Here is a 14,258-nt window from a genome sequence, read left to right on the forward strand (position 1 = left end):
CAACAGCGATTATGACCTATCCTCCGTACTCGATGACGCGCGGCATCTGCTCAAATGCCGAACACCTTGACCCGGTCCTCGAGCGGCTTGAACGTCTTCTCACCGGCAGGGGCAGTCGCCTCGCCGAAAGGCATCTGTGCGACCAGGACCCATGTGTCGGGCAGCTTGAAGTGTTCACGGAGCTTTTCGTCAATTAAGGGGTTATAGTGCTGGAAAAAAAGTCAGTATGTTGCTTCTGAACACACTTGGACATGCTTACCTGGAGAGAAGCAGAGATGCCCTCGTTCGCCAGAGCGGTCCAGACGATAAACTGTACGATCGCGCTCGAGTGCTGGCTCCACACAGGGAACCGATCCGGATAAAGGGGGAAAGTGTCCTGCATGCCCTTCACAACAGTGTTATCTTCCCAGAAGAGAACCGTGCCATATCCAGCCTTGAAGCAGTTCTCGACCTTGCCGACCGTCTTGGGGAACTCTGGTTCGGGCACAATGGGCTTGAGCACGGAGAGCACTGTCTCCCATACGAATTTATGTTCGTCCCCGAAGAGGACTAGGGCGCGCGAGGACTGGGAGTTGTAGGATGATGGACCGTTCTTGATTGCCGCTTGGACGATCTCGACGACGCGGGAATCAGGGATGGGGATCTTGTTGCTGATCGTGTAGATCGAGCGACGGAGTTCGACAGCCTTGAGGAAGGCGGCGGCCCCGGGTGTGGAGGTAGAAGTGGAAGCAGAGGACATCCTTGTTGGTATGATGAGGTTAGGGCTGGGAGAGTGTTTGGAGGTACGATGAGATGATGAGAAAGGACGGGAAACGCTGCGTGCTACGGAGCTCAATACGGCGCGCATTTTATATCCGCCGGCCGGTTGTCCTCGCAGAGAGGTTTAAATGCTATACCGGGTCGCACGCAAGGCATGCAGAGGTGTCCAGCTGAGGAAGCGAGAGCGCAAAGTCCCATATTTGGCGAAGAGCTAGTAAGCAGTCATCACACCGCGTCAGCATGGTGACGTCCGATGTTCCTTTGCTGCCTGTCGCGTTTCTTCTCCGGACATTAATGGCCAAGTTTTCAGAATGGGCGGGTGGTGACTCTTGTCAGAACATTGTGGACCCTGTTGGTAAATGCTGACTAGGACGGGATGACGCAGAGATCAGAGGGGGGGTTGGGGTTGGTAAGCGCTCGTGGGTGTGAGCAGCTGCAGGGAAGGTATCACAGCACGGCTGACTAAGACGGGCTGAGGTTTGTGTAATGGGATTCGGAAATGGCTTGCAGGGGTTGACGTATTTTTATCCGTGTGCTGGAGATGTGTATGATGCTTGGAAACAAGGTTCTGTTCGTGATATATCATTTGAACCGAACACCGCTACTCTCTCCGTCGACATAAGCAAAATATAAGAAGCACCATTCTCACCAGACAATACCACCCAGGTAAGTATAAGAATCGACCAAGCACTGACCTCCCCACGCAAGCCCATGAGAAGACGGAACACACGTCCGCAGCGACTACGGACCTAACAAAGGGCACGTGACGCATCATATCCTTATATTCTGTTGGCATGGGGCAGAAGTCCGGACACGGCTTGAAGGTTGGGTCTGGATGGGAGGAACAGGGCAGCGGGAGTAGCAGGGTATGTGGGCGTTGGGGTGTCGATCGAGGGGTTCGAGCGTCGAGGCTGGACATGGTCAGCAATGGCAGACTGCTGACATCCGATGGGAAGGGAGTCGTCAGACTCAAAGACGTCGAAGGCGCGTACAGGATCGTCCATGCGGTATCATAACGAATGCGTATAGGCGAAAGGAGATCATCTTCAATGCATGCGACCGAGACGGACAGTCCGTGTCACAGACCACAGTGACAGAGCACACTTCTCCGTTGTCAGAGGGGTACGAGCCGTCGTGGAATCCTCCTTCCCAGGCCATAGTGCAATGCACAGGCATGATCATTCGAATGCTCACATAGCCTCAGTCTGACCAAGAACAGAGCAGCGAATCTTGGTCATATTCAATCCCTCACTCACTATTCATACATTGTTTCTCGACTCCGAGCCTCGCATGCCAGAGCTGCAACCGCATGGCCTAACAGCGTGAACGCGTTCGAATCACGCACCAAACCCCTTCCCCTGAGGCTGGGAGATCCTCCCTCCTCCCCCAACCTCCTTCCTCCTCCTCTCCCCTCCTGCTTTTTCCTTCTCCCGCTCCCTCTGTCGCCCGAGAAGATCATGATCCCCAAAAGACTTGCGTCTCTGTCTGTCCTTCTTGGGAGGCTCTTGATGCTCCCTCTCCCTCTCTCTTTCGCGTTCGCGTTCCCGTTCTCGCTCCTTCTCGGGATCCTGTTCCCCGGTATGAGCCTCCGGTCGCGGGTAGTCGGGTTTCTCTTCCGCTTCAGGAGCACGAGGAGGGCTGGATCAGATCCCAATCTCAGGTTCGATCTATGCACCTGAGGAGAGTGCGTACGCTGGATGGACAGGCTTAGGCCTCGAGGACATCGATTGACGCCGACCGGCGACTTTGACTGCATACAGTCAGTCCAGTCGTCTCAGGTCAAGTAGTGTATGGTATGGTACATACCTGCAGGGGGGTGCTGGGTCATCGTTGATGCCATCGTTACTGTTGTCGCTGGTGTTTACTAGCTAGGAGCTGGTTGTTCAAGCTGGTTGAAGAGAGAGAGCCAGCAGGAGCATGAGCCTCAGGCTCTACTGGCAGGTCACGCTACCCCCTTCTCTTTGGTCCGGAGAGCGGGAGGATTGGAGCACGAGACCTGCGGAGTGGGCGGGTAGTCACGTGAGGGCGGGGTCGACCAAAGAGGATGTGATTTTAAACGGTTTACAGACTAGTAAGTATGCTTTTGAGAGCTGAAAGCAGTAATATTTATCGTTAGAAATATCTTATTATGTTGTTGATGGGAGATCACAGAGAGGGGAGTACGCTTCGAACAACCCTACAAACATATCTTTCTCTACCTGTTCTGAGCATTGTATCATTACATTAATTGCATTTGACTTGTCTGTCTGTCATCACCTCGACCTTCCACCTCTTTCAGTCCTTCTTCGGCATCCTCCCACCAGAATGTCTCCATCCCAACAGCTGCTCCGCTTTCTCACTAGTGTAGAACGAGTTATCCCCCTTGACCGTCCTCCTTATCTCCGTCTTCGGATGATACGTCTTCGCCAACACCTCCGCATCATGTCCCTCCGCCCGATGATCATCCCCAATAACGTTGATGATCTCAGCTCCCCCTCCTTCTCTCTCCAGAGCAAGCAGAAACGCCCTAGCAGCACTCTCGTCGTTTACCCAGCCCCACAGGTCCCGCCCTGCACGCGCAACCCACTCGGGGGGGATAATCTTCTCGTGCGTAACATGATGCAGCCGCAGGGTGGTGATCGTCATCTCCGGATAACCGCGGGCGATGCTGTCAGCTTGAAGCTCGATAATGGCTTTGCTGAGCGAGTACGCGTCGGCGGCTTTGATAGCGTGCGTTTCGTCCACAGGGAAGAAGTCGTAGATCGGGTCATGGGGAGAGTACACTCCTCCAATAGCGTTGATACTGTTTCCCATCAGCACCTGAACACAGTCCCGTACCCGATGAATAGCGCACCTACCAGCCATGACGACCCGCTTTATCCCCGCCTCGGCCGCAGCCTGGAGAGCGTTAAAGCTCAGCACAACATTCGTATTATGCACCAAGGCCGCGCTCTCCCCATCCGTCCACTTATCCCTAATGAGGCTAGGAATACCCGCCAGATGCACAAGCGCATCCGCCCCCTCTAGCGCAGCACGGTATGCCCTGTAGTCCGAGAGGTCGACAGCCCGGTGCTCGATCCTGTGCGTGTGGATGCCGTACAGCTCTGGAGAAGAGGGCGGGAGCGTCTTGTCCAGACAGAGAAGGGTGTGCGAGGTGTGCGCCAGTGCGTAGGCTACGAGCGCTTTCCCGACTGTGCCGGACGCACCGGCGATGACGACTTTGAATCCCATGGTACGTATGCACTTGAGCAGAAAATAAAGTAGTAGTAATGGTAGTAGACAGTGGCTGAAAATACTGCAGAGGAAACAGTCGGTAATGAAATAAGTACGCCACGGGTCCGACCGGCAAAGGTTCTACCAAGCTCTGACGTCAAGCCGCTGAGTCATCCACATTTCTCCGGGGCAAGCGCTCCCGGAAAAACACGGCGAAGAGAACATCAGGGTATTTCCACTCGGGCTTGTACAGTATTGTTGGAATTTAGTGCGTTTGTTGTTGTTTGTCATTGTCGGGATATTGTCGGCTTAGCTCCTAATGCTGAAGAACAGAACAGTGTATTATATCTAATACACATAGGAAGCCACACGATTTTTCACCAGTCCAGTCCAGTCCGATTAGTCCGAGTTCTCACCCCCCCTTCCTCCCCGCTCGTCGTTCACCCACTCTGGTAAATCGCCGGCCCGGCAACAACATGGTCGTTCAGCAGACTGATGTTGTATGGCGTCACGTGCAGGTCTGTGTCCGTGATCAGGATGAACATCGTCTCGTTCACAATGGGATCGTAGTAGCCTTCGATCACGAAGACGGTGCCATCTGGCTGGTACGTCCCTGTCCGAGTAGTCAGTACTAATGTCCGTTCCTGTGATGACTAAGGGTGGAAGGATGCACAGGCACTGTTACCAGAAATATCATTCAGGGGCGTGTAAGTCGTGTTGAGCTGAGAGATCCAAGCTGCAAACTTGGGCTTCCCAGCGCTGGTGGAGGTCGTGTACAGGTCGTTATATCCCACTTTCTTGCCAGGGTTTTCCCATGTGAAGGAGACTTTCTGGCGTGGGGTAGAGAGGGCAGTGCGGTTGTGCGTGATGGCGGGTGGGTAGGCCGGGTCCGGGGCCCAGGGGTTGTCCTGGAAGAATATGCCGATTAGGAACATAAGCGCAAGAGCTGCTTCGTTTGGGAGAAGAAACGCACGATGATGTCCAGGGCGGGGAAGTTCTGCCACTCGATCTTCGGGTTATCATCTGGGCAGGTAGCGATATACGGCGCCAGCAGCGTCCATGCCATGCTCTGCGTGATGCCCGTCTCGAACCATACCGGCATGGGGAACAGTCCCTCAAACTGGCGGAAGATCATCTGCTGCCGCGCCTCGGTAGTGATACTCTGTAGGAGAAGCTGGGCCGTGGGACGCGAGTTGAGGTGCGGAAGGAAGCCGTACACCCCAGACTCGCCGAACCGGGTGAGCTTCTGGCAGGAGTCAACAAACTCAGGCACGGTCTTGAATGGGTAAGTGTAGGTGCACTCCTTTGCTGCTCTAGCTGGGAGGTATGTGAGCGAGCTTGACATGTTAATGAAAGAGGAAGTGAACGTACGCCCAAGCATGTCGGTGATCAGCTGGGCATGCCCGCGTTCTTGTTCGGCCATGAATTCAACCAGTTCACGGTCCTGGCTGTTCAGCCCTGCGTCCTCATAGTCCTTGAGAGTGAACATCTCGAGGCCCTTGTAGAACAAGTCGAGCTCGATCCATTCTTGGTTCAGCTGGAGCGGGTCGTTAATTGACTACATGACAGAAGAATGAAGGTTCGAACCGCAAGGTTGAGTGACTGGAAGTCAAAGTCCGAGTAAGGCTCGTATTTGGGAGCCGGAGAATCGGGCGAGACACCGACACCACCAGAAGGCGTATAGGGTGCTACCGGGGCAGGCCACGCATTCGCGAGCAGAGCAGCAGTGAGAAGGGTGATGACCGAGAGCATTTTGAAGTTTTCCGCCGTCTACTGACTGAAAGTCGAATGAGCTCTTGGTCCTGACATGCATCTCAAACGTCGCCTTAATATACGCACAGAGCGGCCGATAATGCTGCTCCGATAGCTCGCCGGTGGACGTGGATCGAGCTAGATCGGTTGAACATTTGGTCCGAGGGGTGCTCTATGATCATCGGAGCTTAGGAACACTGCTCCGACAGGAGTCAGCGATTGCCCTTCTGCGAAAAGCGGCAGGAATATGACGGCGCTGACCAAGTTCATCTTGATTCGGAGATACCGTCCAAGAGGTGGAGTCTAAAAGGCGCACATTCCACGGTGAATAATCGTACGATCGACTGTTAATGGAGGGTACACTTACTGTTTTGAGCGGGCGAATTTCCGTTCGGGGCTAAGAGTTGGATCAGTGGACCACAGGGCTGGGAGTCGAGTTCCGAGACATCCTTTTAGTATCCTTACGGCACCGAGAGTACCCGCCTCACCGGCCGCAATACAAAGTGTAGCGGCCTTGGTGCAGGGGTACAATGGAGAACGAAAACAAAGCAATGGATTTCGACCCCTTGCTCTCGATTCGTGAGTCGTTCTGTGACGTCCTGTTCCTCTTGTCTATCATCGATATTTCCAAGTTGCCGATAAAGTAGTGACGACAGGTTGTTATTGAGAAAATATTCCCTGGTCGAGTGAGATCGTCCACAGTCTTGAACGGTCGAAGACCTACGAATCCCCAAATAGCACTCTCGCCTCGTGCTCAGTAATTTTCTTCGGCGCCATTCCGATCGGCAGGCTTCTTAGTGTTCCGAGGAGATATGTTGAAGCGCCTCTTTGCTAAAATAGGTGTGATGGATGTTGACGGCCATACTCCACCCCAGGGTTTGGGAGGTATTTGCGCCGAGCAAGCCATGCACCTCCGCCGGTCCGCAGCATACGCCGGTTAAAGAAGACCGCTGGACCTTCCATCTTATGACGCATATACTGATCTCGAATAAGATGCTCGAGCGCTTGTGGTCCATCGATTCCGGTCTGCGCGTTGAGAATAATCAGGTGCCTTCGAATGATCGGCTTCGGGATAACAGAAGCCTGGAGTTATACAGAGATAACTTCAAAGACATCAAAGATACTAACGCCGAAAGAAACAGACAGAGCTTCCCGGTCCAATTGGTTGAGTCCTGAAGATACAGATCTCTGGAGGCGAGTAAAAACACTGCCATCCATCTCGCTCGCGAACGTTTGCTGCATAAGCATCCTATCACACCGCGGCCATTATGCCGACCAAGCCATGTGTGTAGTTATATCGTAAGCATGTAGGATGGCATCAAGATGAGCAGATTTAGTGAAGTCTGTTCAATCGCCACTGTTGCTCCGGTTGGTATGTACCATCTACGGCACCGGCATCGAACTGGATCAAGTAGCTTCGCAGGGGACGTAAGGCGCTTCGTCCAGTCGTACGATGGCAGTTGCCAGCCGTTCTCGAGTGATAGCACAAATTGAGGTCTCCGAGCGATCAGACGATGTAAAAGTGCTGCCATGATATCGATGTTGGATGTCTTCGCAAGAGAGGACTGAGGGCCGCCTGAGTTCTCCGTCGGAGAATGTCCAGCGAGCCCGGAGCCGAACGTTGCTCCGTGAGGGTACCCCGTCACCTTTGCACCCCGTCGTCACCAAGTGAAGGACGACAAGCTCGAGGCTAGAGGTATATTCACCTCCTCTCAATCTGTATTATGTTGTTACAATACCATCCATTGCAGTCTGCTCTACTGTACTAAATAAGCTCCATCGACGACGTGGATCCGACACCCATAACTCCCGGCAGTATTACAGCCGCGGTGATGCACAAAACCCAGCTCCTCATCATCTTCGTCTTACCACGACCTTGCTGACATTCTCCCAGGTTCATCAACGCGACGTCGAACACCATCATCGAGACGGACGGCGGCTCCGAGTTGCTGATGGCCATCAGAGCTGAAAGCGCCAATGAACGTCATGCTGACGGTGCGTTCTCATAGTGGCAGGTTACCTTCCTTGGTACCTGCAACCCTGTGGACATCCATGCTTACAGCACTCTCGCCATCAATGTGACTTTCCTCGCTGCACCGGCCATCTCTGCGGACACTGTCGACCATCACAACCATATTATTGAATGGAATGAAGACATCCTCCACCAGCAGGAGAAGGCTACTGCTGCCTGCATTTGCAGTGGCGTGAACGGGATCGAGAATGTGAACAAGAATGAGATGAAGCCTGTCCAAACCCCCAACAACCTCACTGCGTCCATTGCCCAGAGCGCCATCTCCCACTCTGATAACACCTCCACTGCTGATTCCCAGTCTCCTGTGATGGCGGTCTGCTCTCCTGTGCCAGCTGCCTCTACCAGCAGGGAGCCTGACTATTTCGATGCTGGTGTGGTGCATGACTTTGAAGGCGACTTGGACAAACCCACGCGGGAGTCCTATCCTCTCTATGATCCCCTTGCATGCAAGGATGAGTTGCCAACCGACGAAAATGCCTTCCAAGACAGCCATACTGATGCAGCCGTTTGCTTTGTGCCAGATAGCATCCCGCACCTCATTTTCGAGTCTGGAGGAGAAACACCGGCGTCAGTCACCGATAATTCGAGCGATGATGATGAGGGTGATACTGCACTGTCTGTGAGTAGGCGAGCACGTACAGGGATGTCCGCCCTGACAGATGCCTGCTGTAGTGGCCCGAAGACGGCTCTCTTTTCCTTACAGAATCCCGCAGAATGTTCGTACGACTATGGCAGAATGAGGTGGTGCCTCCCGCCCTGGCGCTTGGGCTCGAGTTGGACATGCGGTGGCTATGGCAGGGCTCTGACGAAGTTCTCGTGTTCAGGGTAATATTGCAGCAGGGCTCGCGTTCGAGATAGCTGACGATTTGGTCAGAGCGGTATGGTCGTTCCTGGGAGAATGGGCCAGGAAGACGTTTTTGTGCGCAGCGTCGACAAAGATGGGGAAGAGGAAAGATGCTTACGACGCCTGGTACAAATCTATGGGTTGCACCACTCCGAGTTTCCCATTGCAGAGCCTCTGTGTGTGTTCGACGGGCTGACCAACCGGCTGGGAAAGTCCCGTATCTGCGTAGTGATGAAACGCCTGCGGCAGTGGCACAAGAGCGAATCTGGACTCGATTGCGTATCACCCGTGTTGCCTCAACTTTTCTTTTCTTTTGTGAGGCGTCTGCTTCAGGTGAGTGTATGTTATTCCGCACTTTAGTAATGTTCAGACGCATATCAGAATCTGGCTTGATTGCATGCGGCGGGAATCAGTCATGGAGTGTGTCTATGCTTTTTGTTGCATTCGTTCCACACAGCTTATTGTTAATGCAGGACATTCGTCCGTGGAATATCATGCTTGATGAATCTAATCTTCCAGTTCTCATCGACCTGGGGGAAAGTGTCTGCCATCCTCTCGACGGAGTCTCTCCACGCTTATGCCACACACCTGTAGAAAACACGAAGCACGTTAGATGGACCAGTGATAGGGGATATCATAGTCTACAACGTTCCCTAGGGCAACCGTATGATGGACGGTCAGATGACGTGTTCGCTACCGGAGTGCTTTTGGAGTGTTGCTTGTACACCACGCAAGCTCAGAAAGTTTGTCTTGCCTTCGATGTAAAGCCAAATACTCATCAATAATCGCAGGCGCTTGTGGGCAGCATTGCTCCTCAGTTCCCCCTGCTCATTAAATCGATGCAGGAGGACGAGGAAGAAGACAGAATAAGTGCATCTAGGGCCTTTGATATTTGGGTGGAATCCGCTTTGCTTTGCTCTGCAAATGATGGAACAAAAGCACCTCGATAGCCTTGTGCCGTCGGTGCTGGGGCATGATCTTCTTATCATTCACATTCACAAACCAGTCATACATCATAACTGAGCCCCTTATCCGTATCTTAGTGTTAGAATAGTCAAAAGCAGCGCTGGTCCGATTCACATGTCTGGGTTTGGAGCACATGTCAGCAAGGTTATAGTTTGTCCGCAACTCCGATTCCATACCAGTGGCAGTGCATTGTAATCGTTCCATAAAAGGAGATTCACGTCAACGTCGTCCAAAAGGTCGAGCTCGCTGTCTGGTCCGTTGCCGTCTATTCAGTGTTGACGATCTCGAAGTAATGCCGGTATCGGCAGGCAATCTGGGTGTCTGGTTTACATCAGTGCCAAGGGCATGACGCCAAACACGTTGCCGCTGCCGGCGCTCGCGCTCCTGCCGCCCGTCATAGGTCTGCTCATTCCTCTACTCTCGCCCATCCTCCGGTCACCGCTCGCCTTATTCCTTCTCTCGCCATTCCTATTCTTGACATGCCTTGCACTGGCACTCGTCGCCGTTATACTTGTGGCACAAACACTCGATGCTCGGTCGTCCGTATGCGAGCGCTCCCAGGGTGCACTCAAGCAAGCAACTCGCACACTCGCGTTCGCCACACCCGCAGCATGGAGCGTCGTCCTTACGCGGGCATCGTGGCCCCCCACGCCTCTTCCGGCCCTTCTTCCAGACCAATTAGCACTCTCCGTACGACTCGACAATCTCCTCGACCTCGTTCTCTCCTCATTCGTCTGGCCGTGGTACCAACAACTCTCCCGCTCTGCAGCCTTTCCAGCGGCGATCAAATGTGCTCTGCATCACGCCATCGGTCTCATCCTCGACCGCGGGCAAGAGGTCGATCCGCTCTCCGTGGCAACTCAGCGTGTACTACCCAAACTCACCGCGCATATAAACCGCTTTCGGGCCGCCGAGACGCTGCTGAGGGGAGCCGACTTGTCACGCCACCTTACGCAATCCAGTAGCCTCGATCTGATGCTCGCACAGAAGTACGGCACGCTGCATCCTGCGGTGGGGAATATTAGCAGTGTTGACACGAGGCAGACTGAGGAGGCGCATCTTCGCAATATGATCGGGCGCGTCATGCCAAAGCTATTGCCGGAGAGCGAGGCGGCGAGCCCGGCTGTGAGCATCATCGTGCGAGAAATAGTGGCCTGCGTGGTGTTGCTGCCTTTGGTGGATATGCTGAGCGAGCCGGATTTCTGGAATCGTATTGCTGAGGATGTGGTATGCTAGGCTTCACTTTCTGTTTCTACCTCGCTGATTTATGTGCTACAGACGTCTGAAGTCATCCAACAGCAGCATCTCGTCTCCCGAGTGCGACATATTCTCAGCCTCTCCACCTCTCCCCCTGGTGCGTCCGTCTCCCTCAGTTCCCCGACTGCACAGGCACTGCAACCCATCCGACTTCGGATGGAAGACATCTCCCCGCGCACATCCGGGAAGCAGTTCGAGAGCTTCCTCCGTACCGTAGCTCGTTGCGATAGTCTTCTAGATGCCAGGAGGTTGAAGAACGATATCTCAAGCGAGATACGAAAGACCAGGGTATTGTTAGGTGAGCGCCATTCACACTCTGCGTGTCTGATAAACATCTGACATGCATATAGCTTCCAGCCAGACCAAGGAAGACGTTCTTGGAGGATACAAGCCTGAGCTAATAGTGAAATATCTCGATCGACTATACACAGCAAGCCGTGCTGTTGAAAAGCGTATCGGAGTGCTGTCTGGTGAACCGACCCTCCCTACGATACCCACAAGCTCTCTTGCGCCGGCATCACCGCCGCTGCGACTCAATGGCCCAATGCCCACCCTGAGGACTATTCTTACCACGCCGGAGAGCCTGAGCTATTTCATGGAGTTTCTTGATCGGCGTGGCAAGAGTCTTTCAGTGCAGTTTTGGCTCACTGTGGAAAGCTTCAAGGACCCCCTCGAGAACGTTGAATCGGACGGGAATGAGGAGACCGATGAGCCTGATGACAACGTGACTCTGCCGAATGGCGGGACTGGCACGCTCAGGGAGGACGTCCAGCTCATCTGGGACCTTTATTTCTCCGAAGCATCCGCACAGCGGCCGAAGGTGTCTCAAAAGAATATCGATGCCGTTCGTACATTCCTCAACAAAGAAGGCCCCGTTACTCGAGGCGATGAGCGCAAGGCTCGTCAAGCGGTTTTGAGAGCGCAGAGAGAGATGGAGCAAGAGATGGAAGGTGCCTTTGAGGAGTTCAAGCGTGGGGAACTTTGGCTCAAGGCTGTCGCTGCTGGTGGAAATGTCTCGACTTCTACATCACCTGGTTTACCGAGGGTACCAAGCCAGCCGGACCTACAGTCTCGCACGGAGGAAAGCAAGCGGAAAAGGCCACTTCCTCAGTACATTACTCACTCACAACCTGTAGTCTTGACAACGAAGACGGTGGTCCGTGGTCGAGTCGAGCCCGAAGCGCCAGCAAGGCCTCCATCCGTTCGGGCCGGCAGCGCAGACAGTAAGAGTTCTGCCCCCCAACGACACGCATCACGAGCAAGTATCGACAGTACTAAAACAAACCTGGATGCGCTCTTTGGTGCCGCACCAAAGGATCGTGCACCGTTATTTGGAGATGAGACGGAAGAGCGAGCAAGTCTGTTCGGCAAAGAAAACGGAGTTGAGGATGAGGGCGCGCCAGGTCAGGGCCCTGTGCGAGAAACTCCAATAGAAAGCCGAGCGCCACTGTTTGGCAATGCGCCAGAGGAGGGTTGGGAAGGAGAAAACGGAACTGCTGTGCCGGAAGGGGGCGTTGACATCGAAGCCATCCAGGCCGCTTTGACTGACATCATCGCGGATGAAAGCGACCATCGGCAAAGTGACGAACGATATGTTGATGAGCGAATATCAGGCTTAGCAGGGCTCGACTTGGAGCCTAATTCTGCTGTCCGGGAGAAAGAGGACGAAGAATGGAAACTCGCTATACCTGGAGATCCTCATTTGCTTAGCTCAATTGCCAGGCTTGCCGAGAAAGTCGCAAATCTTGAACAGCAATCTACGCTCCTCGATGCTCTCACCCGCAAAGCGGAATTGACTGGTGACAACAACGAGCTGAGGTTATTGAGCACCAGTAAAGCTGCATTGGAACGTGAGCTGCGAGAAGTGCGATTTCAAAGAGAACAATTTGTCATGCAAGAGCGCAATGGAATCCTGACTCCGGAACGTACACGAGTCAAGATTGTGGGTACAACCATGACCGATGAAGAAGGAGGCGTGGGTCGCCAAGTCGTCAAGTACGCGATTCAGGTTCAACAACTTGAGCAGGACGGTGCAGATGAAGGCGAAGGCAGCAGCAGTGGTTGGGTGACAGCCAGGCGATACAGTGAATTCTGGGCGCTTCAGCAAAGGCTGAAGGAAAAGTTCCCAGAAGTCAGACACCTGGAACTGCCAGCAAAGAAGCTAGTCAACACGATCAGTGCCGTTGTAGACGCAAGACGGATCGCTCTGGAGAAATATTTGCAGACATTGCTGACTTTCCCAACCGTTTGTGCATCCGAAGATCTACGGGCTTTCTTGTCACGGTCACCGAAGTATACTCCAACTTCGTCCATAATTTCCCAATACGCATCGCTTACGGGATCTTTTTTGTCACCATCTACGGACCTGATGCGATCGTTGACGCGGCTAACAACATCGATCGCAGACGATATAATATTCGGTCCCTCAATGCTTGATGTTCTTATACAGCGCCTTACACAGCAAGCGAAAACAGAGGAAGAACTCGTGAAGCTCACAGAAGCAGAAGGGTTACGACCGTTGGAGGGTGAAACTGGCGGTGCCACCTTCGCAGCGCCTATCTGTGATCTTATTCTCTCAGTATTCGAGCTGAACGACCGCAACAACTGGCTACGACGACAGGCTGTCGTCATTATCTTGCAACAAGTGCTGGGCAGCACTATTGAACGGTCAGTTATTGCGTCCCTGCTATATCGTTTGCCTGACAGGATGTAGGAAACTGCGGGACACACTGAAGGCTAGCCTGGAGGAACATAATATTGTTGCCTACTTCGATAAATTGCACAGGGTCGTCTTTCCTGGAGGGAAGTTCCGGACGTCTGGGCCGCCACGTACCGCAGAGGAGAAGGCGAGGACACGGGATGAAGCTAATCGGAAACTCAGCGCACTCATGCCAGGTATATATCTATTCGTCACCATTTGCATGCGCATTAACTGGCATTCGACAGACTTGTTCTCGAACATGATCGGCAGGTCAAATGCTCGGCGTGGTGCTCGCCGGATGTTTGCCGTTTTGCAGAATCAACGACTCAATCGACACATAATTTACACGGTGATGGACGAAGTAAGCCGAACCGAACCGTTCATTGGCTTGAAGCTGACTGTTATATAGGTTTTCTTTGCGCTCTTTCCTGATTTGATGATCGAGACATCATGATACCTTTTCACGCGTTACCATTCTTCCACGATATCCTACTTTGTGATCTTGCACCATGTTCCTGCCCGTGTTTGGAGGCGATTGTTGTAATGTATCAAAACGACCTAATGACTCAGCATGTGCCTCACGCATACATCACTTGAAGGTCTAGATAGTATACCGGCAAACATCTGGGCGTTTGTCTTGTGTATTAATACGAACTCTAGGGGTCTATCTTGAGCACATGGGCGAGTATATGCCCTTGACTTGCAAGGGGTTTTAAGATCGGGTTGCCTAGACAACGGCCACCGCCTAACCTTGG

At 53.2% G+C, this 14,258-nt stretch overlaps 7 protein-coding genes across 7 annotated transcripts; 4 read left to right on the plus strand and 3 right to left on the minus strand.

Moving 5' to 3' along the window:
• Positions 1–50: 50 nt before the first annotated feature.
• Positions 51–778, minus strand: DACRYDRAFT_99828 (nitroreductase family protein; the record flags this gene model as incomplete). The annotated part of the gene is made up of 2 exons (XM_040777629.1): positions 260–778; positions 51–209 (listed from the first exon to the last, which is right to left on the minus strand). The coding sequence occupies exons 1-2, from the start codon at positions 737–739 to the stop codon at positions 51–53; spliced, it is 639 nt and encodes a 212-aa protein (XP_040629749.1). The 5' UTR covers positions 740–778.
• A 932-nt stretch (positions 779–1,710) lies between these two features.
• On the plus strand, positions 1,711–2,670 carry DACRYDRAFT_21815 (uncharacterized protein). Its single transcript, XM_040772554.1, has 4 exons — positions 1,711–1,931; positions 1,979–2,397; positions 2,452–2,511; positions 2,568–2,670. Exons 2-4 carry the CDS (start codon positions 2,268–2,270, stop codon positions 2,591–2,593), a joined length of 216 nt encoding a protein of 71 aa, XP_040629750.1. The 5' UTR covers positions 1,711–1,931; positions 1,979–2,267; the 3' UTR covers positions 2,594–2,670.
• A 271-nt stretch (positions 2,671–2,941) lies between these two features.
• Positions 2,942–4,019, minus strand: DACRYDRAFT_21816 (NADP-binding protein). Its single transcript, XM_040772555.1, has 2 exons — positions 3,593–4,019; positions 2,942–3,541 (listed from the first exon to the last, which is right to left on the minus strand). The coding sequence occupies exons 1-2, from the start codon at positions 3,967–3,969 to the stop codon at positions 3,034–3,036; spliced, it is 885 nt and encodes a 294-aa protein (XP_040629751.1). The 5' UTR covers positions 3,970–4,019; the 3' UTR covers positions 2,942–3,033.
• Positions 4,020–4,391: 372 nt separating this feature from the next.
• DACRYDRAFT_78763 (uncharacterized protein) lies at positions 4,392–5,821 on the minus strand (the record flags this gene model as incomplete). Its single annotated transcript, XM_040776357.1, has 5 exons — positions 5,539–5,821; positions 5,323–5,488; positions 4,925–5,268; positions 4,625–4,859; positions 4,392–4,564 (listed from the first exon to the last, which is right to left on the minus strand). Exons 1-5 carry the CDS (start codon positions 5,701–5,703, stop codon positions 4,392–4,394), a joined length of 1,083 nt encoding a protein of 360 aa, XP_040629752.1. The 5' UTR covers positions 5,704–5,821.
• Positions 5,822–5,835: 14 nt separating this feature from the next.
• On the plus strand, positions 5,836–7,112 carry DACRYDRAFT_21817 (uncharacterized protein). Its single transcript, XM_040772556.1, has 2 exons — positions 5,836–6,006; positions 6,071–7,112. Exon 2 carries the CDS (start codon positions 6,553–6,555, stop codon positions 6,877–6,879), a length of 327 nt encoding a protein of 108 aa, XP_040629753.1. The 5' UTR covers positions 5,836–6,006; positions 6,071–6,552; the 3' UTR covers positions 6,880–7,112.
• A 270-nt stretch (positions 7,113–7,382) lies between these two features.
• Positions 7,383–9,588, plus strand: DACRYDRAFT_21818 (uncharacterized protein). Its single transcript, XM_040772557.1, has 7 exons — positions 7,383–7,698; positions 7,858–8,354; positions 8,408–8,560; positions 8,610–8,912; positions 8,961–8,999; positions 9,053–9,322; positions 9,371–9,588. Exons 1-5 carry the CDS (start codon positions 7,656–7,658, stop codon positions 8,970–8,972), a joined length of 1,008 nt encoding a protein of 335 aa, XP_040629754.1. The 5' UTR covers positions 7,383–7,655; the 3' UTR covers positions 8,973–8,999; positions 9,053–9,322; positions 9,371–9,588.
• Positions 9,589–9,890: 302 nt separating this feature from the next.
• On the plus strand, positions 9,891–13,912 carry DACRYDRAFT_78765 (uncharacterized protein; the record flags this gene model as incomplete). Its single annotated transcript, XM_040776358.1, has 6 exons — positions 9,891–10,772; positions 10,824–11,100; positions 11,153–12,160; positions 12,311–13,469; positions 13,516–13,697; positions 13,749–13,912. The coding sequence occupies 6 exons, from the start codon at positions 9,891–9,893 to the stop codon at positions 13,910–13,912; spliced, it is 3,672 nt and encodes a 1,223-aa protein (XP_040629755.1).
• Positions 13,913–14,258: the final 346 nt, after the last annotated feature.

This window comes from Dacryopinax primogenitus, assembly GCF_000292625.1.
Source record: "Dacryopinax primogenitus strain DJM-731 SS1 chromosome Unknown DACRYscaffold_7, whole genome shotgun sequence".
Lineage (NCBI taxonomy): Eukaryota > Fungi > Basidiomycota > Dacrymycetes > Dacrymycetales > Dacrymycetaceae > Dacryopinax > Dacryopinax primogenitus.